Raw genomic sequence first — 27,704 nt, 5'->3', positions numbered from 1 at the left:
CAGTGTATGCAGCTGGCCATGTCATTCCAGGACGAGTAGCTGTAAATGAACAGTCCTTGCTAACACATTTATAAAAGCTCCACAAAAAGCAGAACTGACAAACCATTTCAAGAAAAGGAAGAAAACAAAATATGAACACAATACAGTTTTTTCTTCTGCATATTTTACACTGAAAACAAAACACTCAGCAGCTAGAGATCATGACAGTACTAATTCAGAATTATAATGAAAAAATTAAAATGTCACATTTATTCAATATGAAAGTTTTAAAGCTCCTAATAACCTGTGAAGAATCAGTTCCAGGAGGACTATTAAAATGTGCAGTTTCTGCAGCTGATGTATGTGACTGACTGATAAGCCAAGTTCAGAACCATGGTGTTCAGACCTTACAAGGCATGGAAGAGAAGCCTCTTTATTCTCCTTCACACACATCAATTTAATTTTCAGAGCTAGTCATAAATACTGAATTAAAGCAGAGAATTTAAGGCAGCCCATGAAACAGGCTGGTGCTTCTCTCACCCTGTGCTCTGCTCCCTCCTAACCTGAGGGGAGGGATGCTGCAACCATCTTCTTTTCTCCCAAGATCCCTGAAGAACAGATCCCTGTCTTTCCATCTCTTCTTCACCTGCTTCCACCTCAGACACCCTTGACTGGCCCTAGAGTGCAGCATGTCTCTGCTCTACTTTGGCCCTGCACAGCAACTCTCCTTCCTTCCTTGCCCCAGGCTTTAGAGGGGAAGAAAAAGACAAAGCAGCACAAAATGAAAATGCAATGCCCAGCAAGCACCAATACTTTGGTTTTCCAACTATACTGAACAGCAGCATCACCACAACACCCATATCCTAGGCTAGACATGAAGATGGAGAGCTGCAAAACACCATAGATACTTAAACACTTCAATAATGGGAGGAAATACAGACCAGCAGTCAGAGGCAGTGGAATCATATCAAAGGGAAAATCGATTAAAACCCATTGAATTAGATTAAAAACCATGTACAACTGTGATGAGAGGGGAAAAAATTTATTGGTCCTTTAGATTTCCAATGATTGCTTGTAATATGTTCAGCAAGTTCATTAAAATATTACATACAAAGGATTTGTTTGCTTGCCATGTTAGAACTAGCTTAACATTCAGTGGAAATGTAAGGAATAAAAGCAAAAAAGGATAATCTTCAATTTATTGTGAAATACATGATTATATTTTCCTATTTCAGCAAAACACCTGTAAAGAACTGGGTTCTGTGCTCAGCACCCACCTTCCACGAAGGTGACTCTCTCAGACCACAGAAGGCACTTGAAATTCCTGGAATTTGGGATGTCACAAGAGGAGGGATAACAACGCGCTCATTTTTACTAAGTGCAATCCTAGTATAAATTCAAGCAGCCACAAAGCATTAAAGCATAAGACCTCAGGCAGACATGCTAATGAAGGGCTGCAAAGCTGGAGTACAACAAACGCTGTGTGTCCCTTCCCCATCAGTCATCGTCTCCGCCACAGAGGAGCAGCAGCGCTTTCCTGTAGTCCCCAGACGTGTCTTTCTGTTAACACAGCAGAGCAGCAAAGTGAGTCACCAGAGCAGCTGCCAAGGAGGGCCCCAGCACATTACTCGTTCATCCCACCCACAGGAAATCCACTCGGATGACTTGCCACTCAGGAATGATGCAAGGAAATTCTCTGCCTCTTCTATGAGAGTTATATTTACACAGACAGACTGCCAGAGACAAAAAACCTCCAAAAGCTTTACTAGAAAACAGAGCTGCCCATTGCACATTTGATGCATTTGTCTGCAAGGGGAAAGTCCAAAGGAGAAGCCCAAAGCAACACCAAAAGCAACACCCTATAAATGAGCAAAGTGCACCTGCCACTGCCTAGAAAGGTGCCGGCCCTGCTCCCTGTAATCAGCGGGAAGCTTTGATACAAAATCCATAGATCAGTTGTACGGGCCTGACAGGCAGTGCCAAAAAGTACCTCCACCCAGCCTAGTTAAGGGAGCATAATGTCAGGAATGACAATAGAAAATCATAAAAAGTAGCATTTCAAAATAAAACAAGAAAAAAAAAAATCCAAGGAAAAAAAAAGCCTTTTGGCTTAACTTTGCAGCAACAGCTGTCTCTGGATTCCTTGCTGGCTCCTTCCCATCCACTCAAAAGAAATTATGACTCAGACTGGTTCCACAGTGAAATTCTTTCCACTTGGAAATGCTGCAAAGGGTTCCTCACCATAACCCAAGATCTAAATTTCAACCTCATGATAATTCAGACTCCCAACCCCAGTTTTATTACTCTGGAGCCTGCACCCTCTCTGAAGCACCGGACAATAAGGAACCCAGAAAAGAACAAGGAAATGATGCAGTAGCTTAAAATGGTGTATGAGTAATTGTAATTTCAGAAAACCACATCATCTCCCCTGGTGAACACTGGAAGGAAACCTTGAGCTTTGCTTAGGAAGTGTCCCCCACTTAAACAATGCAATGTCAAAACTGAAGACAAGCCACTATCCATCTCAGAGCACAGTGTCACATCCACTCTCTCCCAAAAAAATAAGCAGTGAAAACAGTGACATCTGTCACCCCTGTGTTCCCTGAGAACAGAACAGTATTTTACCTGAATCATTTGATACAACGATTTAGCAAAATTCTTTCTGAATTCTCGTCTAATATCCAACAGATCAATTTCACTTCTTGAAACCATGACTCTGATCAGGGTGTCATCATCAGTACCAGCCCCCTAAAAACGAAAGATCAAATCACATTAAAATATGAGCTTATTCTGGACAGATGCTACAACAAAACATGAAATACAAACAACCATGGTAGAACATGAAAGCAACAAGTGGCAGCTCAAACCACTCCTGCATTACAGTTCAGCTCCAAACCAGAATATTCAGGACAGTATCACAAGACATTCACACTGAAACGTGGAGAACAGAGGGCTGACCATGCCTACTATCAGGTGCCATATGCTCAGACCTCTTATTTCCCATTTCATCTCAGGCTTCAACTGTGAATGCCCATATAAATTTAAAACAATCCAGTTCCAAGCTTACCCAGCAGTATAGCTGCTCATCACCACAATCAGAATCACATGTAAATCCCCCTTGAAGTGTACTCTGAGGCTGCAGAACTGTAGTCAGTTCTGGAACTGGGTACCTCAATCCTAGCAGTGACCAGTACAAAGGAATATCATACAGCAAGACACAGGCAGAGCAACTCATTCCATGAACTCTCCAGCTGTTTATTATGAGGGCAAACTTCACAAACCTTTTCCAACCACACAAACATGCCCCACTCTGTCATCTTTAGTGCTTGAAACATTTCATGTTCCTGAGCAGACCAAGGCCCTGACCCCTGTGCCCAGACAAGGCAGACTCCACACAAGCTGAAGCCATACAAACTTTCACGTGCTGACCTGCGGATGCACCTCAGGGAAGGACTTGGCAGAGCCCCCACGATCATCTTCAGCCTAACGTCCAGGGTCACTCAATCCTTCTGGGTGCAATATTCTTGGATTACACCTAAAAATGCCCTAAAGCTGCTCAAAAGTTATGCCATGAGTCCGGTGGTTTCTGAGGGATAAAAGCCAAGCTCTGCTCCACCTAATCATGAAAGCAAACTCTGCTCAGTGCAGAACCTTGTCATGCCAAACTGATAAATTAGAAGTACAAACTCCTCTGTCAAAATAATAATTGACAAAAAGCTTTCTTATCTGAAGTGTTTAATGATTTTTTATTTATATTCTAAAAAAAAAATTTGGGGATCTCACCAGCAGACATTGGTCAGGCTCCTCATAATAGAAGTGTATAAGAATCTAAAGCCTACAGGAGAATTGCATTCTTAAAAACATAAGAATTAATAAATAAGAAAAAAGTAATCCTCCTCAGGCAGCTCAACCTACTGGTACAATATTTTGTTTTTTCACCTTAGCCTTATTCTACATTGTTATCTATAAAAGCAGTAAAGAACTTTTAAAAATTAAGCTATCATTTTGTGTTTCATCTCTAATTCTCAAGCTGTCACCTTGGAAGCTTTAGAATGCTGGCAACAAACATACTTCAGGGCTTTCCAGCAAGGGAAGGGAGGAACTCTTCAGGGAAGCTGATAACTTGCTTGAAAACAACAGACTACCTACCTCTGGTTTAATTAATATTACCCACTCGGAGTTAAAAACTACAGTTTTGCCTGCTTATCTGTTCCCATCCAAGAGAAGGTGAAGCCAACAGAAACACAGATGCACTGCATAATGCAATTCCCTTGCACAATTTTTTGCAGCTGTTAAAGCCTTTCCTTTTCTCTGCTGAGTTTCTTTCGCTTCTCAAAACAGGATGGATAGTAACCAAAATGTGTTTCAAAGCTACCTAATGCCCTTGGTCTGTGAATACTCACACCCAAATCAAACAGCACTAAAATTTGCACACTTTACAGTTCTTTCCTTCCTCAGTACATCCAGCACCTAAAGACACTGGAGTCTATGCGGCTGAAAGTGCTCAGTAGATCTTGCCAGACATGTTCCAGTGTAGCAACATCAAGTCAAAAAATAGCTGATGAGACTAAAAGACCTGTGTTCTGACAAACCTACAGAGAACTCCAAGGAAACCTTATGAATTGTTTACATCCTCTCCCAGACCTTTGTTCCCTGAACCTTTTGCAGATACTTAGTGATACAGTAACCTGTGAGCATTTACAGTGGCAGAAGAAACTAAGAATAAGCTAATGGAGAGGAATTGTAGCTGGAGGAGATGGAAACTGACACAAGGAAAACAATTACATACCTTCATGGAATAATACAGGGTCTCAGCAAAATAGGCAGGCACACTACGGATGCATTTCACTGAAAAAAGGCAAATGATTGAATTATTGACCGCTATTAAATACAGGGCAATCTTTGATTGCCAAGACAAGGTGTGTGTCACTGGGTCATTCTCTCCAGGGCTGTCACCTGGTCTGTTCCTCTGCTACAACTCTGTGGGTTCTGGGATTTAGAACAAACCATTTACTTTGAATAGCAGAAAGACTTTATTAGTCGAACTCTAAAACAGTCCTGGATGAACGGCCAGGAATACAGGTGAAGGCAGAGTTCGGTCTCACCTCTGGCAGAGGTGCACATGACCCAACAGAAGCAGTTCACCACCTCTTCTCTAGATATAAAAATAGATCCCAGGTGATTACCTTCCTAAAGGAACCCTGTTTTCATGCCAGTGTCTGTGACAACTGCAATTTAAGGAGGCCTGAGAGTAAGCAAAGGCAGCCAGTTCTAGATGTTAAGCCTTAATTACCCACTGCCAGAAGCAGCTTCTCCAAATCACCAGAGGTTTCCCGGTCAATGGTCTCTTCAATCTGGAAGCCAGAAATGGTCATGTACTTGTCAAACACTGCAAAACAAAGTGTACTTGGTCAGTGAACAGCCCACATTCCTGCCAGTCCCCCCCTCAGTTCAGGACAATGCCACCTGTGTGTCATTATCCACAGTTCAGGTGCTACTGGCCACTCACTGTCCTATTCTGAGCACCAATTTCCCATCAGATGCCCACTGTTCAACCCCTCCCTGCACCTGGAAGCAACAGCCCCATGCATTATTCCCAGTGGCCTAAACAGCTTGGTAAAAGAGACTTATGGATGGGCAAAGAGCAGGGGGAAAAGGGATTGTCTCTCTATTAGCAGCTCAAAGTATGCACCTGAAAATGGGCTGAGGTTTTCCAGGCTGGATTTCAGGCAGAAGCTTTTAGGCCCTCATTAACCACACTACCTACCCCTTCTCAAGTGGGAAACACTGCGGGTTCCCAAGATGGTGATGAACTTTTCTTCATCTGTTCCCCATTTCAGCTCCCCAGCTCTGAACAAAACCTGTTATGAATTCAAGAGATGAAAACATCAGCATTTGTTTTGCATCCTGTTGAAAAGCTCTGCTTGTCTCACTCTAAGGAGCATTAAATTTACTAACAAGCTATAGCTGGAGGGAAAAAACCAAAATAAAATTGCCAAGTACTGAACTCATCTTAGAAATAAACGAAAAAAATCTGAAATTGAGTGTGACGGCATTTCCATGAGTAATGCATCTTTGGGCCCTGAAACTGACTGTGCGTAGTCCTTTTCATAAGCCTGGAGTTTTCTGAAGCTGTGATAATACAGCAAATAAAATCTATTCACAATACTGCCTTTTCTGCCCTTTTTTCCCTTCCCTTTTCCAAATCAGAGTAGCAAAACTTTGTTACATGACAGCTCTACAACAGCACAACCACGTCAGCTTGGCCCAGGAGGAAGTTTTCCAGGGAGGAGGGGAAGATGGATCTAGAAGCTCTCAGAAGCAGGATTTGTGGGCTGATAAATTCTTAGTTGTTTGAAACCAGATTTTAATCACTGTTTTAGCACATTCACAGCTTTTTCAGGCAAGTCTGTCCTTGATGCAGACAAAGACCTGGGTGCATTTTCAGCACCAGGAAAGCAAAGTACTTCAAAAAGTTGGAATGAGCAAGAGAAGGGAGAAAATGAGAAGGAAAAAGAAATTTGGAAAACGAAACAAGTTCTTTTTCCTGCCGGTCAGAAAACTTGGCCTTTTTCCAAATTGTGTGCTAAACACTCTAAGGAGAAAGGTTGTACGTATTGTAGTATATATGCTCTTTTTAATATTAATGGTACAGAGTAAAAGAAGGTGCAGAGGAAAAAGCTATCAAGGAACTCACTGCAAGGATATTTAGTACAAATAATATATGCTAAGCCCTCCAAATGAATAGCAGCACTCTCCATCCAGTAGCAAATGAGAAGTCCCAGTACAACATTTAGAAATACCAGCAAAGAATTTATTTAGAGATACTAGAAGTTGTAAATAGCACTTTATGCCAGCTTTAAGTTTTTACCTGCCCTGCCACTGGGCAATACATAAAATATACCTCAACTGCACAACTTTAAAAAAATGATATTCACAAAATCTTTTCCAAAAAGTTTCCAAAAGAATGCCTTCAGGCATTCTCAGAAAAGTCTCACAATTGCTTTGAATTAATATTTAGTAATCATATACACAAAAAATTTTAAAATCACCACTGAGCAAAAAGTTTGCCTTCTAATGTATCAAGTCCTTTCCAGAATATCGTATGACTCGAGAAAAACGTTAGGAAGCCAAAAATCCTCCTACATTTGCCCAGTCATGTACCTCAGTTCTGACCATCTGTACCAGGCAAGAGCAATTAGAAAATGACTGAATCTGTTGAATGGAAAGTCCATTGACTCAAGGTCCCAGCTCAAGCTAAATATATGCAGCAAACCACAGACTATTTAGAAAACCAGGACCTTTTCAACAGCTGGGTTTGGTGCCTCCTCAATTTAGCTGCTCATTTAAACACAATTAAAGGGGCCAAAAGGAATCAATCTACCTACCAGGGTCTGTACTTCATGGGTTTCCTCAATTACACAGGCCCAGCTAAAAGCAAGACCGAAAATTTCATGGAACAGTCTAGTTCATGATTCAAATGTTTGCCCCTCTAATTTTCCAGCTGGAATTGTCCCAGGAAATTAACTTCAACAGTAGAACAACAATACTTTCTAAATTTAAGTGACAAAGGATAGGCCTGTGCCAGTAAAATATATTCTGCCAGTCTGTCTCTCCATCTTGCTGTGCTATCAGGAGAATGTTTCCTTGATCTGATATTCCATGTTTACTCCATGTCACCTTGAACAATCCCTGTATTTCTTTAATCTCAACAGACAATTTATGAGAGAAACATCTTATGCAGAGTTATCTGAAATAACTAAGAAGAAACATGTATTAAATGAGTGGTAATCAAACTGCTGAAATTCTGACCATCATTACAACAAAGCAAATGGCACCCAGCAAGAGACTGGCAAGGACGCCAATTAACTGCTGGCATTCCCTTCCACTCAGAGCACAGGTCTAGGGAACAGTCATGGACAAGAGATTAAATTCAGAGAGAAGTCAGATATTAAGGAATGACCTGTTAACATCTGCATTTTCCAGCAGTGGGTCCCTCAGCACCACCAAGCCTCAGCAATAACACTCTCTCTCACTGTTTCATTCAGGCCCCTCAGTAAATAATAAACAAAACAAGACACACTTTACACAGAAATGTCCAAGTGCCAAAAACTTTGATCTCAGTGTTTCAAGTTTTGGCAATTCTTTTGTCCAGAACATACAAAAGTACATGAAAACATATTAAAAACCACAGAGAACCTGAACTATCACTCTTCCACATTTCAATTCTAGCTGTATACCATCTTTGTGACATAACTTGTAGAAATGGCCCAAACCCCAAGTCGTTCACCCACCTGAGCATCCTGCTCAACAAGAGCCTCATCAACTCCAACATCAGGATCTCTGTTTGCCTAAAAAGAAATTCAGAAGTTGTTAAACTGAAGAATTGGAAGGTAAGTCCAAAAATACTTGTGTTATACTGAGCCTGTAAGTTACTGTGAGAAGTCACCCCCTAATGCATCTTCTCCAAAACCACCTTGTTTTTCCCTTTTGCTTGCACGTGTCTGTATGAAATAAGTGTTCTCTTCCCATTTTGCCATCAAAACCCCATGCAACAGCACCTGCTGCACCCACAGGCATCACAGAAGTTTTTTGCTTCAGTGGTATGGAAATGACTCAGAAGAGAGCCCAAGGCTCACCCTGCACATCAGCAGAAGTGACTCAGCTCCAGAGCCAATCCTGCCCAGCACCGGGCCCCATCCAGAAGCCAGCTTAGTAAGCAGAAAGTGTTAAGTGCACCTAGAAGTGAGGATCATCACACAACAGGACACTGACCTGCAGGAGCACCACCAGCAGCCTCTGGAAGTGGCCTGATGTCTCTCCTGTGATCTTATCCTCCAGGTTAGCTTCATACTCTGCAAAAGAGGAATGCCCACTCACCACCTTACAGGCTCCCTCGCTATTTGATGGGAAAGCAAGGAAAAGCAAACACTTCACTTGACTCACAATTTGTAAAATCATCTACCAGAAACATCTGTAACACTCAGGACATATTCTGCTCTCACTTATAACCTAACACTACTGTAAGAGAGATGAAAATACAGCACCTCACACCATGTCAGGGGCAGATTACTCAAAATATTTTTAAGTACAAGGTGACATGCATAGATTTAGCTCCTTAAGGACCTAAGGAGGATACAGACATGAAGTCATGCTAAAATATGGCAGTCTCAACTGTACAGAAACCATGAGCCCAGACATGTCTACTACTTATACATTTTGCCCTTGGAGACTCTGGTTTTGGGCTCAAAATTTGTTAAGACATGAGACTTTCTTGTGTGGCAGGAATCTGCATAGAAGTCAAAGACATTTGTTGAATAAAACACTGCTCTAAAAAACAACCCCACAATCACAGGGTAAAAGCACCAACTCCTGTAGACAGCCAAAAGCTGCACCTGCTTTAACACAAGTGCACTTAAACAGAACATAGAGCAAAAGGCAAAAAAAATAATCAGGTCTGGGTTTTTTATGTGATACTAGTTTTCTTGTTTCCAGTTACTAAAAATTGCCTTTCAGTCAAAGGAATGAAAATAATGGGTGGAAGAAAGAAATGCATTTGAAAGAATTCTTACTGTAAAGCACAGAACACCGTAACCTGCAGTCATAACCCTGAAATAAAAACTATTTAAGTTTCCAATGCAAATACTAGTTCCTTTCAATATGAAATCTTGCAACACAGCAGAAAAAACTCCCTCTTATTGGACACATCCATCAGTTCAGAGACAGACCTTACCTGAAAGATGAGCTAAAATCATATTAAGGGAACTGAACAGAGACCCTTATTTTATATAAAAAATTACCTTGCAGATAAACCTGTTTAATATTCTGCACTTCCGCAGGTGTTCTGGAGGCAAGAATTTCAGTCAACACTTTCTCATTGGTTCCTGCTCCCTGCAGGGGTGCAAGTATGAATCAGTTGATGGAATAACAAAAGGAAAACAAGAATTCTCTTTGATAATCAAAACCAAGCATAAACTTATACATTTGGACCAAACAAAAAATATTTTCTTCTTTCTGGTATACTGTGGGGGTTTTGATGAGAATTTCTTCCAGTTCTGTCTTGATTGTTTTCAAAACCAACTCAACAATTTATAAAAGCCCAGTGCTGCAGGCTTCAGATGGGCCCTTCCATGCCCAAGCACAGCCAGGTGTGCCTCAGTTCTTTGCTATTACAGCCAATGACATCAAGAGAAGTGAATGAAGAGAGGAAGTTTCCATCTTAGCTCTAATTCATAGTGTCTGTCACCAGCCAGGACACAGATAAACATAGAGCCACCCAGCACAGATCTGCACCCTGCTGTGAACTGTGCTGTTAAACAAACCCCATCTTCCACTGCAAACACACTTCACAGAATTGCTAACCCAGACAGTTTCAGGAATTCTGCTGCTCTTAACAGCAGGCACAATAGCCACTCTTTCACTTTCACAAGGATAAAACTTAAAAAGCCAAGCCAATATCTTGCTTCCACAAGTCTGAGCCTACTTTGTTTGCAGGAATAATCCATTGCTCTTTACACATACAAAGGAGTTGTTTCACAAATGCAACACTGAAATGCAATACTGAGCATTTTTTACTTTTATTTACAACTTTTCCTGTAAGGAAAACATTGAATACTAAACTCATACAAAGATATGCAACTGCACACAGAGCTATCCAGAATACAAGTCTGCCAGGTTACAGGCAATCATTTCCAAAATACAGATGGTTTAATGAACATCCCTACTCAACAAGGGAGGCAGGCACAGTTAAACTCACTCTGATCCAAGTAGCAGCAGTGAAAATTGATAGGACAGCCTTCAGCACAGAGTTAGTGCTCTTAGCTGAGTTATCTTGCACTGAAGTCCCTGCTATCACATCTGCTTTACTGTTATCCCCTTAGCTGAAGTGCAGCCAGTATTGACATACTGTGCAGACACATTTTCTGAAATTCTATGGTCTTGGGTTTAATACCTTTTTTAAGTGACTAAAACAAAACCACCCTTGTTTCACTATCTCTCCCTCCTACACCCATCTGTTCTGTCATTTCCCTGTCAGTCCTTGACTCCTAAATCAATAAGAGGAGCTTGGGAATACAATTTTTTTTATTCATCGACAAGGCCTTTATCAGTTTCTTTGTCAGGTACCATCTCCCCTTCCCCCAATGCACATAAAGACATTACAGAAAACCTCCAGGAACGAAGTTTCTGTTGTCTGAGGGACTATTTGCTGGGTCACAGGTGCATGAGCACTTGCTGGCACAGTTGACTAAAGCCTACATATTAACCAGCTGCTCATCCAGGATCTTGGGAGTTTACACAGAAGTGTCATTCCATAAAGCACTACCTCACACTAGTCAAGTTCAATGTCCTCTACTTCAATCAATACTGTAAATAATCCAGGGACATCCAATTCCTGAAATTCCACGGGCTGATGATATCAGACAGGTGTGACAGAGGGGGGGAAAAAAAGAGCACATGGAAGAAACATTTCTACACATCCACATTGTAAATTGTTTGTTTACCTGGCCTGCCCAGAAAGGCACTAAATGCATTCACTAAAGAGAAATGTTAGAAGGGTAACACTGACAGGGCCATCAATTATTCCCTCTGCGTTGCTGAAGGCAGATTTTAGAACACATTCCATGCTACGAACAATACCAGCTCAATTTTGGTGGACACCAGTTTACATGAGCTTGTCAATTTTGGACTTGCACTGCAATCCATCGGGGCACAACACTCTGTATCTTAAACAGGAGTCAAGAAGAAACAAAGAGCACCAGACTTCCATTAAATCCTCTGAACTAATTTTCATACATCTGTGTAGCTATAACACCTAGGCTGCTCACAGCACAAAAATCCAGAACCCACTGGAGTTCAGCACTGCACTTGGAACAGCAAAAAGAATGTGAAAGCAAATGCACATCTACTCGTATTTAACCCACGAGGAACAATTCTTATGCTGTGTAGGTTTCTAAACTGCCTCTGAATTAATAGGATGAAAAAGAAATCAGGCAAAACCATGGAATTGGCAGATGTTAGCACAACTTTGCTCATTTTTATTTTAAAGCCTACTTCTATTAGCATTCCCCTTGGCAACCAAAGTTCATTCCTAGGGGAAAAAAAAAATTAACCAAAGAGCAGCAATCATTTAATGGAACACATGAATTCTCCCCTCCTCTTACCTTGATAGCATGCTTCAGTGCATGAGCATCAAAAATATACGCTGGTCTCATCAGAGACACCATCAAGGTTTCAAATTTGCCAGTAAGTTCTGATTTCAGGTCATCCACAAGATCCTAGTGCAGAACAAACACTGCTGTAATCAACAAGGACTAACCATTTTACAGGGATGCACATGAGTCTGCAAGCTGAAAGACCCCAGAGACACAGCAAAAAAACCAAGGGCTGCCTCTCTTTGTTTTAATTGGTACCTCAGCTGAAACAAATAAGGCAGAAGAAAAGGATAAACAGGCATTTGGAAAACCTGACACTCATTGTGACTTTTTTTTTAGGATAAGGTAGAGGAGAGTGGAAGACAAAAGCAAAAGTAGATCTTCTTGCAAGGAATGTTTTACAGGGAACATAGTGAATGTGCCTCGTAGTTTTGAGTAATCATTGTAAGCCAGAACGAGCTCATTTCCAGAAGTATTTTTTTTTTCTTCTTCTTACCCTGCCAAATAAGGTTTTAAAGGCAGAAGCAATTTCTTGACGCTGAGCATTGTTTCTGGTGGTGAGGATATTCAGCACAGTTTCTTCATCAGTCCCTGAAGTTAGAAAGAACAAGGAGTTACAAACACACTCTGACAAACAGACTGCAGTGGCCCAAACGCAAAAGGCAGTGAAAGATGCTTTGACAACAACAGCCTACTGGCAAACAGCAGAAGCATTTAAAATAACAAATGTTACCATAACCCAAGCTGAGCCACCAAGTTTGGTGCAGAAACATTACTGGAGGACTTAACATGTTGTTTGTTCTCCATCAGTGCTCTGACCCAGACTCTGCTCCAAGCACCAGCTATAACATTTAGTCACAGTCTGTATTCCACAGAAAGGCCTTGCCTTTGGGCTCACCAACAAACTACCAACTCCCAGCAAAACTCAGTCCAGCAATCCCAAACACTCCAGAGGGCAACAGCATGGAACTATTATCCATTTGATAGACAATAGCTTGCAAGGTAAGTCCTCCCAGCACAGCATCTTCCCAGCCCTACTGAATTTGCCCACAGGCTGAGGTGTATCACACATCCCTCCTTCCCTTCCTTCTGCTCCCTTCCACAGGTGGCTTCAGAGAAAGCAGCAAATCAGGGTTTGTTCTCCCAGGGAAGTTCTGGGGCAGAAAGCTACAGTGTGAGTTTACAGAACACTTCTTAGTCTGCACTCACACTGTGTGCTCGTATTCCTTGTCCCAGTAACTGCACTGTGCTCACACACTTCCAGGCCAAGGGGGCTGTAGTGGATTTTCCACGCAGAGTTCCTATCATGCTGCTGTAATTCTCCACAGCTGTCCCTGTAAATCCACAGTTGAGCTGCTGTGCTGTAAAACTTCTGTGCCCCCAGAACAGAGTGTGGAGCATCCATTTCTTAATGGGGAATGTGAAAACCCCCTTTTTTTTTCTCTTATGCTAACCCAAAAATAAACATCCTTGAGAGCTGCGCAGTCACAACCAGGACACGCCCAGACCAGTGCGGTCCTGGGGCTGTCTGTCATTCCATGCCTTGTAGACACACGCCCTACTCTCATTTACTAAAACAAAAAAAATAGATCAGAAAGGATGTTTGCAAAGGAGGGGGAGCCCTTTCTTTCCTGTAAAATAAAAATTATCCTTACCCAGTCCCTTCATGGCCTTACGAAGGGCTTCTGCATCAGCTCTGGCATCAAAAGGAGCGAAGGCTGTCACAGTGCCTCTCGTGTACTGGAGGAGGGAAAAAGCCATTAAATAGAATATTGCACTTTTCAGTTCTCCATAGAGGAGCTCAGGCTAAATTTGAATTCACAATCCAAAAGCTGAGAACATTTTTCTTGCAATTGTCTGGCTAAAGAGCAGTCTGTGGGTGTTTAAACACAGCTCACTCCAGAGGTACCACTATGTTTTTCTTTAGCAGTGCACCAGCTGAATTTGGGTATATTTATGTAACAGTTCTGCAAACTACTGTTATCTTCAACACTGGAACCTGAATGCAGGGAAATGACTTAAGAATTTATCATTTGCTAAAGTAATTTGAAAAATTGCACAAATCATGTATGCCAGACAAATGGCACAAAGACACACTTGGAAGTAAAAACTACTTCCCCTCAAGAAAACCCTACTGGAACTTTCAAGAAGTATCACACTGATTTTTTCCACCACCTTGCAAATGGTGAACTGAACTCTGCAATGGCTTTCAATTTTTCATCGTGCTGCTTTTTTCACACAAGCAACTCCTTATACAAAAGTGATTCAGCCACATTAGCTTACAGCTAAAAAAAAAAAAAAAACAAACCACACTTCAAACATAAGGATAAAAGATCAGCTTGTCCAACCACAAAAATAATTCCACTAGGTTTCCATGGAACATGGCTCTTGAGGGAACTTCTCTTTGGATCAAACACAACACTACATTCATCATCATGATGGAAAAGTTTTGCCTTTGTTTAAACAGGATAGTTCAAGAACTTATATGTGTTCAGCACAGCAGTTAATTCATAAACTACAGAAGTTGCCAAAAGGAGAAACAGCTGGGTTTGGGGAACAGGAAGGTGTTTCCAACAGCTGAAGAGGGGAAATTTCCTGTAAGCACTGCTGTAAAAATATAGCAATCAGTACAGGCAGGGCATTTTTCCACTCTCAAGAAAGAGAATGACAGCAAGTGCCAAGACACCTACTGAGACTGGCACCAGTCGACTCCAGAGGCAGCACAGCCATCTGGCCTTCCCCAGAGTTTGGAATTTCAGCTTTGGTCTCCAGTCAATGCACTCAGAGACAGGTCAGCCAGAAGGGCAGGGAGAGAAGAGCAGTAACCAGAAACTGCTCTGGGGCACCCGTGTGCTCCTGCCAGCAGAGACTCCCCACGCCTCCCACTGCAGCAGCAGCAGCCAAGAGTCAGGCTCATTTCTCAAATATTCTGACAGATCAGAACACAAAGTATCACGATGTTTAATGGCAACAACAAATTTCTCTTTGGGGGATGATTTCCAATAGCCAGCATAACTCAGAGGTGTGACAATCCCACTGGAACACTCCGCTTTTCTCATTATAAGCAAGTTGTTTAGGTAGTACTTCAAATGTATTTATTGTCATCTTCCTAGCTAATTCCAAAAGCTACCACGAAAAAAATCTCAAGGATTTGGGACTCACTTCTATAAACTGAACTTAATTTGGTAAAATGGATAAAGACTGAAAAACCTTTCCCCCCTCCTCCTCCCTTACTACCACTCCAACCAGAGTGCAGTTATTTATTTCCATATCATCTCAACATAATTAACATTACAGAAGTACCACAATTCTCCTTTGGAAATGACCAATGTCAACAACTCTAAGAGGAAGCCAATATTGATCTTAAAGCTTTCTTTTGCTTTGCTTGTTATAAGCAAGTGGAATTCTCCTTCACAATTCCTAAGTCTTGTGACAACAGCCCAACATTCCTGTGTGGCTGTTACAAAGTATGTGTGAACACTAAATGCCAGATGAAATCTCTCTCTGCATCACCCTTCTCATTTTTGTTAACTGACAGGAATCCTTCATCACTCTTTTCCAAAGCACCGCATAGAAAGCCTGAACATGCACTAAGCTTGCTGAACAGTTCCTGAAAGATCTTCTGGTGCAGCTGAAGTCAAAAAGACTTTTCTTGATGTCTGAGCACTGTTTGCATTCCCGTGTGGCACACAGCACTCAGTGGATTTTGGCTCCCCACCTGCCACAGCCACCCTCCATCAGAACCCAAGCAGCACCTGCCTTTAAGAGCCACGTGTAGCCAGATGTGGCACTCCCAATAGCTGGCCCAGTACTGGGAAAGGGTCAAGCCATCCCCTAACTTCCACATCAGAACCCTACTCAACCTGACTGCTTTTTAGAGCACTGCAGTATGGCTTGACAATTGGGGTACAGCAGGGAATACTCAGACACATCATGTTTAACAACCACAAATCCATCTAAAACACTCCACTATCCACAAGTGCCCTTTTAGTAATTCCAGTTCAGATTTCTCATTTGTGAAATCAATGGTCAAGGGCAGAAAGTTCTGCAGGAGTAAGATACTCAGTCCATGGAGGGAAGAGCTGTCTCCTCCTTCCCAAACACGGCACATTTTGGCCACAAAGAGAGGGCAGCGCGTCTTCTGAACCACTATCACAGCTTGAACCAAACCTGCTGTCACAGCAAATCTGAAACAGGAGCTATGAACCAGACAAACTTCATTATCTACTCACCTCTATAAAAAGATATCTTATCTTTAGTATCACTAGAAACATTTCTTGCCGTTTAAGTAAGCAGATACACTATAACACTACAGCCTCCTAAGTCCTTTTTTCTTTGAATACTAAGCTTCCCATCCAGTAGCACCCAAAACACATCAATGAAAAAGACAAATAGTCTTTGATATAAATCCTTTTGTAATCTGGAGTGATCCTTTACTCAATTGCCACACCTTATCCTGAGCAGTAAAATATAAAGAGAAGTACAACACACAAAATCTCAACACAAAGTGTATCACAAGATTGTAACACCCCAAACCTACACACATTTTTTTTTCTACGTTCTCCAATGCAGCGATTGTTGTTAAGAGGTCATGTGTAGTGCAAATGAAATTTGTGATTACACACTAGAAATAAACAGCAGCTTTCATTTTCTCCAGACACATCCCAATGAGACCAATGAAGCTTCTAGAAACACAAAAATAGCATGAAAAGGAAAGGCAGAGGGGTAAAAAAAAAAAAAAAAAAGACAAAAAAAAGACTTCAATGTAAGAGATAATACTGTTTTAGAATTTAGAATTTATTCCCCTTCTAATGAGGAAATTCACAGTTGCTGGTATTTTTGACCAATTCTATGCTAGCAAAGGTTTCCAGAAGAAGATAAAACCTCATCAGGTAAAATGTTTCTAACCAGCACCTCAAAGTGATCATCTCCCAAGAGACAATTTAGCTTCACAAATTAATACAGCCACATATCCTGGCAACAGTAACAATAGCCACTTAACAAGGTTCCTTTTCATTTTCCTCACCAAGCACACAAAACATTTTCCACCCACAAGGCCCTGTGTTTAGCCACTGTTAAATACAAAGCATTCCTATCAGCAAAAAACAGACCATACTTGAACTGATTGAGACTCCTTCCCGGCTACCATGGCTCTGTACCACGTACAGCAACTTCTTGTCAGTCAGTTTCACAGATGAAGAGCCACCCCTGTTCTCTGCAGCAACAGAAGTAGTGTCTCAAAAATTTGCTGCTGGAAAACCCAGTATTTAGTGCAGAGCAGGTGCTATGAGACTTTTTCTTTAAGCAACCACTTGTTGACAAGATGACACAGGAAAACTGTAGCATGGTAAGATTGGAAATGGAGAATATTTACCAGTAAAGAGAGAAGGTATGCTATTTCCAGCAGACAGAAGAGAGCCCAGAAGGTCATGTGCTAGAATAAATGATAGACTGCTGTAAGACGTCTTACATAAGAACCATCTTGCAGATAAACACAACACAGTGTTCACTGCTGACCTGAAAGCCTTCACGGCCATTGAAGGCCACACAAAGATGCCAGTTCAAACTGTGCTCTAAAACCAACATGACACACGAAATATGCAATTATTTCCTGCCACTCTCACCAAAATTTCAAGGGCAGTACAATGCTAATGACATTGAGTAGACAGATACCGGCAAAGAGTTGATGCAAATGCAGAACTACAAAGACATGTCTGCAAAACACCTCTCTAAGTTTGACAGCGCTTCAGATTGTCTGCCTAAACAGGAGGAGTAAGCTCAGGTCAGCAGACTATATTCACATCTGCCCCACTAAATTTAAACTCTTGAGAAAAACCATAATTACACAACATCTGTGGTGAACTCTGAGTCAGTACACCACGGAGATATCAAAGATAGGGAGGAGGGATGGAAAAGAAAAAAAAAAGGAAGAGAGGGGGTGGGAGAGAAGGAGAAGAGCAAGCAGCAGCCACACAGGAACCAACACCCATCCTCACAAGTAACCTCAACAGAGCCAGAGGGGGCTGCTTAGCCCAATTCTGAAGGTGTTTGTACTCTGGAATGTGAGACAATCCTCTGGAGCACTATGGAGCTGGCAATACTACTGCTGTGCTCCGAGCCACACGTGCACATTGGCAGAACAGGAACTCCAGATATAGCACAGAGTGGCCACACCTTCACCAGCAGCAACAATCCTTTCCTGGCAGGTTACAACTGGACACACAAAATACTCCAAAGTTTTATTCAGGGAAAAAAATTGGGAGTAGCAGACCAAAACAGATCAGTCCACAGCACTTGCTGCTTTCTCTCCAGATTTCTGAACCAGCAAACACAGGGCAGCAGTTCCCAGCCTGTTCATTGAGCAGAAAGAGATGGTGCCCTGTGGATCTCTGCAGTAACAAAGACCACTACACACACAGCTGGGAGAGAAAGGGCAGCTTGTTAGGGCAGCAGTGCTCCCTCAAAGAAAGCAGATAAACACAGGCAGGGAGAGACCAGCCTGTGCAGCACACCACAGCATGCTGTAGTTTTCCTACAAAAATCAATGAACCTTTCTTTTCTGGACAGGGAACACACAAAATTCCTCAAGCCTTTGGGCAAAGGAAAAAAAAATATCTTCACAGAACTGGGCAAGGACAGGTACTTCAGTGACCAAGACTCCAACTATAACTTGCCTTCTTCAAAGGTTTTATTCTTCAGTGATGTACCTAGGCTAAATTGGACTCCAGTGCACTGTGCTGTGCCTTGGTGAACTCTGAAGCTTTAGTTGCACACAAGAAGCTTCTGTCAATTTCATGGGCATTTTCACCCTTACCGCCACTTCGTGATGCAACATTTAGAACAGATGCTTGTCATGAGAAGTAGAGTTTCTTCTTCAGCTTTGCTTTAATTTTTATAAAATGAGTTACAGGCTACAAAGCTTTAACACTCCCAATCTTTCATGGCTGCCTAACTGCACAGGCAAGGAATACTACTACTTACATGGAAAGCAGCCCTCTGAATGTGGAAATTGGAGAACAAGGCCTACCTAATAAAAACCCTCATTGTTTCCATTACTTCAATCTACCACCATTCACCACTGTTAAAAAACCATCCCCAAGTGTCACCTTAGGCAGTAGAAAATTTACTACCTGAAGCCAAGAGTAACTGGTTTGCACTAGTGAAGAATGAAATATTCCTGTTAAGAAGTTAATTAAAGTTTGTCTCTATAGAAGAGACAAGAATATTGTAAATTTCCATGCTTTTACTAAAATGAAGTTACCCTTAAACCTGTAAGCAATGGTACATATTCTGTAATGAAAGTCTTAGTGTCCAAGAATATCCCTCTGGCTAGGTGCCCTGCCCTGGCATGGGTAAGGGTTCCTGTTCTCCTAACATGCATCCTACAACCCAGGCCTGATGTTTAAAGAAGGGATTTTCCTTTGTCCCTCAAAGGAAAAACCCAAAACAAAACACAACTTCAAGAGTTTAGAGAAATACTATTAAAACCCTTTTTTCTTTAGAAGAAGTGCCCTTTCTTTATTTTAAAACTATATCCACACATAATATGAGTAAATATTCACAAGGGTATTAAAACACTACTAATCACTCCACTCATTAAGCGCAATTACACTCTGACCTTTGTGAAAGCCCTAATAGACCTTGATTGCTTTCACTTCCTACAGCGGTACAAACCCCATAAATAAGCCATTAAACTCCTATTTTACTTTTCAGAGGGTAAGCATTTGATGCAACTACAGAAACAAATGCTGGAGTCCTCCCCATTTTCCTTGCCTTCATCCAGGTTCAAACCGCAGCAACCAAAGGGCTGCAAAGGAAAAATCACCGAACGAAGAACTGCACGACAGCTCCACGGCTCCCAGAAAAATCCATGTTCGCTATGGGAAAACTGGGAACGGGCCCCGAGCCTCCAGTACGCACTGCCACGGTGCTGGTTTTTTTTTCTCCTTCCTTTCAGTGGAAGGAGTCTCCACCCATGCACAATATAAACACAGGGCACCGAAAACTTGGCCAAATTAGTAGAAACTGGGGAAAAAAAAAAGTTGTGCCTGACGCGCCCCTCACATGATCCCCGTCCCCCTCCCGAACGCGTCCGCCCGGGCTTGGGAAGGGGTTGGTTTAAGGGAGCCCCAAAAGAAATTGGTGAGAAGTAAAAGTAAGGAGAGGAATAATACGAGGCTGTCCCGGGAGCGGCCGGGCAGGGGCCGCGTCCGCCCGAGGCCACCGCTCTCCTCACCTTCGCCATCTCTGGGATCCGCCGGGTGGGGCCGAGTCCGAGTCTGCAAAGAGAGATGCGACAGTGAGGGACAGCGAGGGACAGCGAGGAGCAGGAAGCGGCAGAGCCCGCCCGCGCCCCTCACCTCCCGCCGCGCTGCCCTGAGGCACCAGGAGCACCGAGCGAGGCACCGAGAGAGGCAGGAGCGAGGAGGAAGGAGGTCCCGCTGCGGCGCCGCCGGCTCTTGCCTCACCCAGGGGCCGGGCCAGCCCCACCCCAGGCGGGCGGCGAGGCTCGGCCGCCTCCCGGGGCCGCCTGCAGGCCGGGCACTGCCGGCTGCGTCCCGGCTGTCTCCTCCGTGCCTGCGAGGATGCCCTGGAAGGGTGGCATTGGTGCTTCTTAGCAATCGTAAACCTTTTAAAAGAAAAACTACATTTGCCGAATAGACAGCCTCCAGCAGGTGCTCAAGTCCTCTCCCCATGAAGTCTATATAAAATCAGTTCCCGTGTATCTGGAGGGGATCCTATCCCAGCGCTAAAGGGCAAGTCTGAACTGAATTCGGTAAAAAGCAGGCATTTTATTAGCTGACCTAGGTTGGCTTCCAAGTAAGCCAGGTGAGCACAACAAGCACAGCGCTGAACAGAATGTAAGGGCTATAAGTTCTGGACTATCAGAAATTACAAGCATTTCAGGCAATGACACTTCTCACTTCACATCTTCCAGAAGGACCATTTCCCTGCCCCAGGAATAGAGAAGACATATCTAGTTTGGGAGAGCAAGGAGGATGCAGTCTGCATGGCTCCTCAAGGAGCTGCTCCATCTAAGCTGCAGACAGACTCACTCCCTCAGCCACACAGCCTTGAATCAGACAAAAGGAGGAAAAGTAATTGCAATGTGAATGGAATTCACTGTCTCCGCCAAAATAAAACATGAACATAATCCCGCTGTGTAAGCATTTTAACATGAAACAGTCACTTCTGTCTGAAAGTAAGTTGCCTTTACTTCACAAACAGCAAGAGAAACATAGATCATGATGTAAATTTAAATATTTGGTCCAGCATTTCTTGTTGCCCCAGCAGTGCACATACAGTTCAGCAAAAACATGGGATCCACCCATCTGGCTTCCTCTGCAGGACTGAGGACCAAACGATTTGCCAAAATGTCCTTATTTACTTATTAAAGCCTCATTTGAATCTAATCCATTGAAGCGGCATTCCACATATGCCCAAAGATGCATGAAGGGAATAGAGAGCTGCTCAGCATGCATGTGGAAAAGCACATATGGATGAGATTTAGAATAATAATATTAAAGAAAACATTACAGATCACAAAATAGTTTTCTTAAAAAAGAGCAGTTGATATTCAAATATCACTTATTTGAACATTACTTTAAGCACAATCTTGCTTAGACACATCCACCCCTTTCTGCAAAATTAAGTCTTTTTCTCCTTACACATCATATCCAGGGCAGACACACGCCACATTGGATCATGTTTCAAGCTTTACCATGTAGAGAGTGCAGACATAAGGAAATGCAGTGGGAGCCAAAGCCACCCTGTTTAACACACTCCAAGATTCTGTCGATCATAATGAGGCACATGAACACAGCAGTAAAAGCTCATTTAATGCCAAATGGAAGTCAAACCTCAACAGTGAATCAGATGTGTGATAAATAAAAAACTATTCGGTGATGTGGAAATTTTAAAAAAGCTGTATCAGTATCATGTGAACAATTAATGAGACTCTAGAAACCAGTAAATCTGTAATCGTCATCACTTTGAAATATGTTAATAGACTATCTGCTACAGTAAATACACAAAGGTCAGTAAGTTACTTGTCCTGACATCTAAAAAATATCTATTAAACTTCACAAATAAAACAAACCCTTGTGTAATTTGGGAAAAGGTGTCTGTTTGTCCAACAAATTATTTAGCAATTAGCATGGGACTGCCTGGAATGCATCTGCACTACCTCCCTCTCCTTGCTCCAGCAAGCCCATCCCAGCTCCCAGCACTGCAATCCAAGGTTTGAATCCTGGGCTCCCTGCAATGGTGAGTATAGTTTAAACCAGGCACAGTGACACACAATTTCTGCTATCCTAAAGAATCTGTTCCAAGCGTGTCATGCATATAGTAGCACAATTAGAGGCAAGAGGGGAAAGCTTGGCTTTTTACTTTCCAATTTAGGAGAATGGATTTTTCTGGATTATAGGATTTTTGTTTCCTATGCCTTATTTAGTATCCTTACGACTGCATAGCAACTCTTAAGGAAATGATCCAACAGATGTATGGAATTCCATTTTCCCCTTTAAACTTTTTGTTGGGGGCTGTGGATTTGGAATCAAATTAGCACATGCTTTTTGTTCTGCAGTGTCTCTGTGAACACTTTGCTTCTCATTTCCAGTGGTAGAAGTCTATTCTATTCAAAACCAAAATATTTGGAATGGTTTTCCACTCTTCTACCTTCAACCAGCTCATTATTCTCTAACAAACATGAGGTAACATTCAGTCAATGGGAGGCAACCTCTGGATTTCTAATCAGTGAAGGAAAAGGAAAAGAATCTTGGGAATGAGAACACAGAATATTTTCCTGCTCTGGAAGGGGTCTGAAATGCATGATCCAGATGAATTGCAAAGGCAGGAAAAGGTTAAACAGAGAAGGATCTTCTTGCCAACAAATGACATTGAGGGTTAAACCTACTCCAATCAATCAAAAATGTTATCAATGTGTGTTTAAGCAAGGGAATATTTACATAACTTCATAAAGCAAAGAGGCCTGGGGGAGCAGGGGGAAATGTTAGAGTAAAACCATGGGAAAGACTCACCAGACCATGTGGCAAGAGCACATGTTTGAAAAGGAAATAAATCTGATTATCACCGAATTTCAGCCTTTGCATCAATTTGAACGCAAAGGGAAGAGGCAGGAGCAGCTCTGTTAGCAAATCCAGGATGGACCTGAAGACATGAACATATACCTGGAGAGAAGTGCATTTTGCACTGACTGCCTTCAGGAGAAACAATTCAAGTAAGGCTAAAACAGTTGGAGATGGTGACTCACAAGCACCAGATGCAGGATCTTCATGGTCACCACGAGCAAGTATTTCACCTGACAGCAGCTCTAACAGTCAATAGTGCTCACTCAAGTCACAAATAAGTCTCCTAGATTTAGTATAATTCTTTTTCTCATTTTTTTAAAAATGAAGACAAATTTTCACGCAAGTTAAACTACATGAGGTCATAGCAATCTTTTCACCTTCCAAGCCCCTCCGTGCCCTTTGCATCTTCAGTCACTACTAAAATCATACCAGGATGTAACAGTCTGCTTCCCAGGGCTGCTGCTGGCACAGTGCACTTCCAATTCTTCCTTAACACAGAGCTGCAAACACCTGGAATGAAAAACAGCAATAAAGTATCAGAAAAAGAGTGGCAGTGCCTTAATTTAGCTCTGGCACACATTGCAACTTTGGAAGCAGGGCCCTGTCAGTTCCCAATCCACTTCAAGGCACAAGTCTTGTCCACATAGAGTGAAATTCTGGGGTTGTAGCTGCACAGGAAGGCCAAGAGGGCATTCAGGAATCATCAGATATGTGAAATAATTAGCTTGATATGGGGTTTCTAACAAGGGCCTGGAAAATGTTTTCAAAGTCTGGTTGCAGCACTAAAACATATCTGTGTGTTTTTCCAGAAACAATGGGAAAAGTCTGGGGGATGAAGAGTTAGCACAAAAGCAGTTAATTTCAGAAGCACAGCCCCTTGCAGCTGCCTTGAGGAGTTTTTAAAAAATAAATAAATAGGAAGATGGATGGTTTGCTGTATCAAGGCAGCCTTCCAGCAGGTCCTTACCTCCTGCCCAAAAGCATCATGCCTCATTTTGCTACCAATGCTATTCATGAGCTGTTATCTGACCCTACATAACTACCTTTAAATGCATCACAGAAGAGAATAAAAGAGCAAGGCCCTCCTTGAAGCCAAGTTTACTCTGCTATGTATCCAGCAGCTGCTGAAAATGGAAAGGTCCTTCAATTTATCAAACAGAGTTGGAGCACAGGAATCACATTAGAGCACTTCTCACATGAGATAGAAGGGCCGAGGCCTGTTATTGTCCTAGTTAAAATATATCCTCCTAAAAGTAAAATCCCATTGCAAAATATTTTAAAAGCCTATTGTAGAGGCACTGAAGGGCAATAGGCTTACCAAGGGAGATTTTCAAGCTTGGGAAATTTCATGGAGCAGACCATTTCCTTATGGAATTATAATGAAAGATCAACCCTTAATGCTTTTCCACACTTTAATGTCTCTTTGGAAGTGAAACAGTCCAAACTCCTTGATGAACCACAGTCAGAAGCAAAGGTGAGGGCAGGAAAAATAGAGCAGTTTCAAGTTCATGCTTTAACATTGACAGAGAAGAAATCTGTTTTGTTCCAGACTCGGTGCCAGAGGATAGAAATTTCTCAGTGCCTCATTTCCCTGAGCTCCTACACGAGGATAGCTCAGCACAAATGGCCAGAGCTTTGTGCTGCACTCCATCACCTTGTGGGTGGAAGATGTGAGGTGAGGCAAACACTAAGCAGTAACACCATTAAAGTCAGGGACAATACAGGCAGGGAAAAAACTTCAGAGTTTAACACTGACAGAAAGTTTATAAAATTCCTTCTCTGCTGCGTGTGCTGGCATCAGGGGGCTGATGAAAGACAGGCTAAGAGTACAAAGTAGAAGATTTTGTTCTTTCTTAAAGCACTTTGAGAGTTGCTTTGGAGACTAAATGTTGTCTTGTATTCCAGCAAAGACAACTTCCTGTAAGTGATTCACTACTTCTAATCCACAACCCATTATAGAGCAGCACTCTGTCAGATTCTTGATTTCTCTGGGGACACCAGTACAATGTGAAAAGGTTAATGGGAGGTACAGGCATTCATACCAATCACAGCAGCAGGCAGCTGAATTCATCTTACTGGAAAACTATGTTATTTTCATTTACTCAGAGGAGGTGCAGGTTTCTTTGAGATTGTCTTCAGAGTAAGACACATCGCAAGGATGCCATGAAGGCTATAATCTCGATTCAAGCAAAGATAAATCACTTGAGCCACATTCTAGTCCTTGTCTCAGGCCCCTGATGCTACTCTTGGTTACTAGAACAGCTCTGCAGCACTATACTAAGGCAGGGCTTGATTTCCAGGCTAATTCTTCCTGAGGAAAACAATTTCTACCCCTAATGACTAGGGATATGGACTCCTCCTCTGGGGAAAGGAGAGGGAAAAGGGGTCAGGTGCTCAGGCTATATTCCTGCAATTCAGATGTTCTGCACTACAGCTTACCTTGAGCATATCACTTGGCTTTGTACTCTACACTTCCACGCAGAGATGGTGTATGAGGGCACAGCCCATCAATAATAGCAAACACTTGTCTTGTCCCCCATCCAGGAACTTGAAGCACTGTGTGAAGAACTTAAGAGCCATTGCAAACCTTTGGGACAGCACTAAGTAACCACCCAGAGCAACCAATGCAAGTTCAGAAAGGTATTTCCCTTAACCATTAGGCCATTAGTTCTACTTAGGAGAGAGGAGCAGAGAGAAAAATAATTGAGTTCTGTTAGCTTAATGGAAATTCAAAACATCTGAGGCAAGAAAATAAAAATCATCCATAAGTGGTTGTTTCCCTCTTTGTAGAAGAGGAGAAATAAGAAGTGTAGCTGAAATGAATTGGAATAAGATCACTAAAAAAGTGTGGGCTTTGCATTTACTGTTTCCTAAAACACTTCTAAGTGAGGTCCTGTAACAAGATCTCTTTCTCACCAAGGGGCCTCCCATTAGAACCCACACAAGAGTCCTGGGATACAGGAACAGCATCATCTTCATTTTCAAATGGAGAATAAAGGCAAGCTCAGGCTCAGTGGTGTCCCCAAGGTCACTGCTGGGGACTGATAACTGAGCCCAGGTTTCAAGTCACAAGCTACTGAGTTTGCACTGCTTTTGTTCTTCCTCACTCTACTTTGCCAAAAGCCCTGTGTCACTGAGAACTGCCTCCTTGGTTTACCTATTGACTCATGAAGAAGAAAAGAATCCATAAATTATTCTGAAGGTGACAGGATAAGAAGCACCCTCCCACCTCCATGTGGCTGTTCTCACCTGACACAGCACATGCCTTGGCTCCCATAAGGAACAGCAAAACCAGGCTCACAAAAATCTGGTTAGATTATGAGGAAGTAAGCCTGGAGACAACACCAAAGCCTACATCAACTTCTTTTCAGCCTTTCATTAAGCTTCTAAAACATGTTGATCTCAACCTTCCAAACGACTTTATCAAAACCCTGACTAACAGACTGCTTTGATTGCATACTGCATGGAACCACATCATACCCAGATAACCCAACAGTTTTATCAGGAGGCACTTGTGTCCTACAGAGCTTTAATGATTTGTCTGGAACTTAATTCCATTCTTTGTCCATAACTTTCCATATAATCCACCACACTGGATGTTTAGTAGTCTAAAACACAAGAAATATTTTTAGCACTTAGCTCAAGACCTCTAAAGCCATTTTCCTGGTTTCCACACACATTCTCATACCTGAACTAGGACAAATCTGCCTAAACTGCCAGCACATAAGTAAAGTGTGTTTTAATTGCTCATTGCAGACACACACCCAGACACAGACACTCTAGAGTAAAATGCTCCATTTCTTAATTTTTAAACTTTAAAGGGTGAGCAGGCCACTCAAAGGTTTATGCATGAACAAAGCCATGCAAACATGAGGCTTTGGGCATCATTGTGGATAGGACAAAATTCCATAAACTTTCTCTTGCTTACTGTCATACACAATCAAACAGATACACAATATTCTGAGTTGGAAAGGACCCACAAAGATCAAGGCTGGAGGGCCTACCACTGTCTAAACTGCAACCTTTGTCTTGAGGAAATATTCAAACACAGTTTTAAATAGCATTTCTTAGCATTCTACTTTTCCCACCCTGATCATTGCCAGGCACAAGAGGGTTTTTTCCTCCATGGATTACTGGCCCTACTGTTAAAAGATAGGACACTGCCAGTAGTTTAAACTTCTCACCTCCATCAGATTTTTGAAGAGTTGGCTATATGACAGAATATTTTTATTCTTCCTAACCTAGCTGTTTGCCTGGGAATAAACTATAACTTCAGGAGAAATGTCCACGGTATTGTTCCTCTAAAAAACCTCTGTGCCTCTGCATCTTCCATTTGGTGGAGTTTTTGTCCACATTTTCAAGATTAAAACAATTAATATAGCACACCAACAGTTTCCAGTGGTGGCAATGACAGCAGAGCTGTAGGTAAACCAGAGCCAGGTTAGGGTCCAGGAACACAGGAACAAGTGACATCCTGATGCAA

The 27,704-nt window shown here is 42.2% G+C and overlaps 1 protein-coding gene across 2 annotated transcripts; it reads right to left on the bottom strand.

Moving 5' to 3' along the window:
- Positions 1–1,005: 1,005 nt before the first annotated feature.
- ANXA5 (annexin A5) lies at positions 1,006–20,608 on the bottom strand. 2 transcript variants are annotated; one of them, XM_048304164.1, is made up of 14 exons: positions 20,492–20,608; positions 20,368–20,410; positions 17,506–17,565; positions 13,787–13,871; positions 12,628–12,722; positions 12,141–12,254; positions 9,780–9,870; positions 8,755–8,834; positions 8,274–8,330; positions 5,747–5,840; positions 5,273–5,368; positions 4,769–4,827; positions 2,605–2,727; positions 1,006–1,539 (listed from the first exon to the last, which is right to left on the bottom strand). In XM_048304164.1, the coding sequence occupies exons 2-14, from the start codon at positions 20,374–20,376 to the stop codon at positions 1,477–1,479; spliced, it is 1,026 nt and encodes a 341-aa protein (XP_048160121.1). In that variant the 5' UTR covers positions 20,377–20,410; positions 20,492–20,608; the 3' UTR covers positions 1,006–1,476. The 2 variants fall into 2 exon arrangements, with proteins under 2 accessions (XP_048160121.1, XP_048160122.1); XM_048304165.1 differs by lacking the exon at positions 17,506–17,565 and having other exon boundaries at positions 20,492–20,606.
- Between the last annotated feature and the right edge of the window lie 7,096 nt (positions 20,609–27,704).

The sequence above is a fragment of the Corvus hawaiiensis genome, chromosome 5 (genome assembly GCF_020740725.1).
Source record: "Corvus hawaiiensis isolate bCorHaw1 chromosome 5, bCorHaw1.pri.cur, whole genome shotgun sequence".
NCBI classification, from domain to species: domain Eukaryota; kingdom Metazoa; phylum Chordata; class Aves; order Passeriformes; family Corvidae; genus Corvus; species Corvus hawaiiensis.
The sequence above is the reverse complement of the archived record's forward strand: the minus strand, read 5'-3'. Positions and strand labels throughout refer to the sequence as shown.

Bases quoted from the DNA above. Each gene is read 5' to 3' on its own strand.
- ANXA5 (XM_048304164.1), bottom strand. The intron at 8,835-9,779 runs GTAATTTTTTAT...CCTCTTTTGCAG, and splicing joins TAAACAGGTTTATCTGCAAG to AGTATGAAGCTAACCTGGAG. The intron at 4,828-5,272 runs GTAATTAAGGCT...GCCTTTTTTCAG, and splicing joins GAAGCTGCTTCTGGCAGTGG to TGAAATGCATCCGTAGTGTG.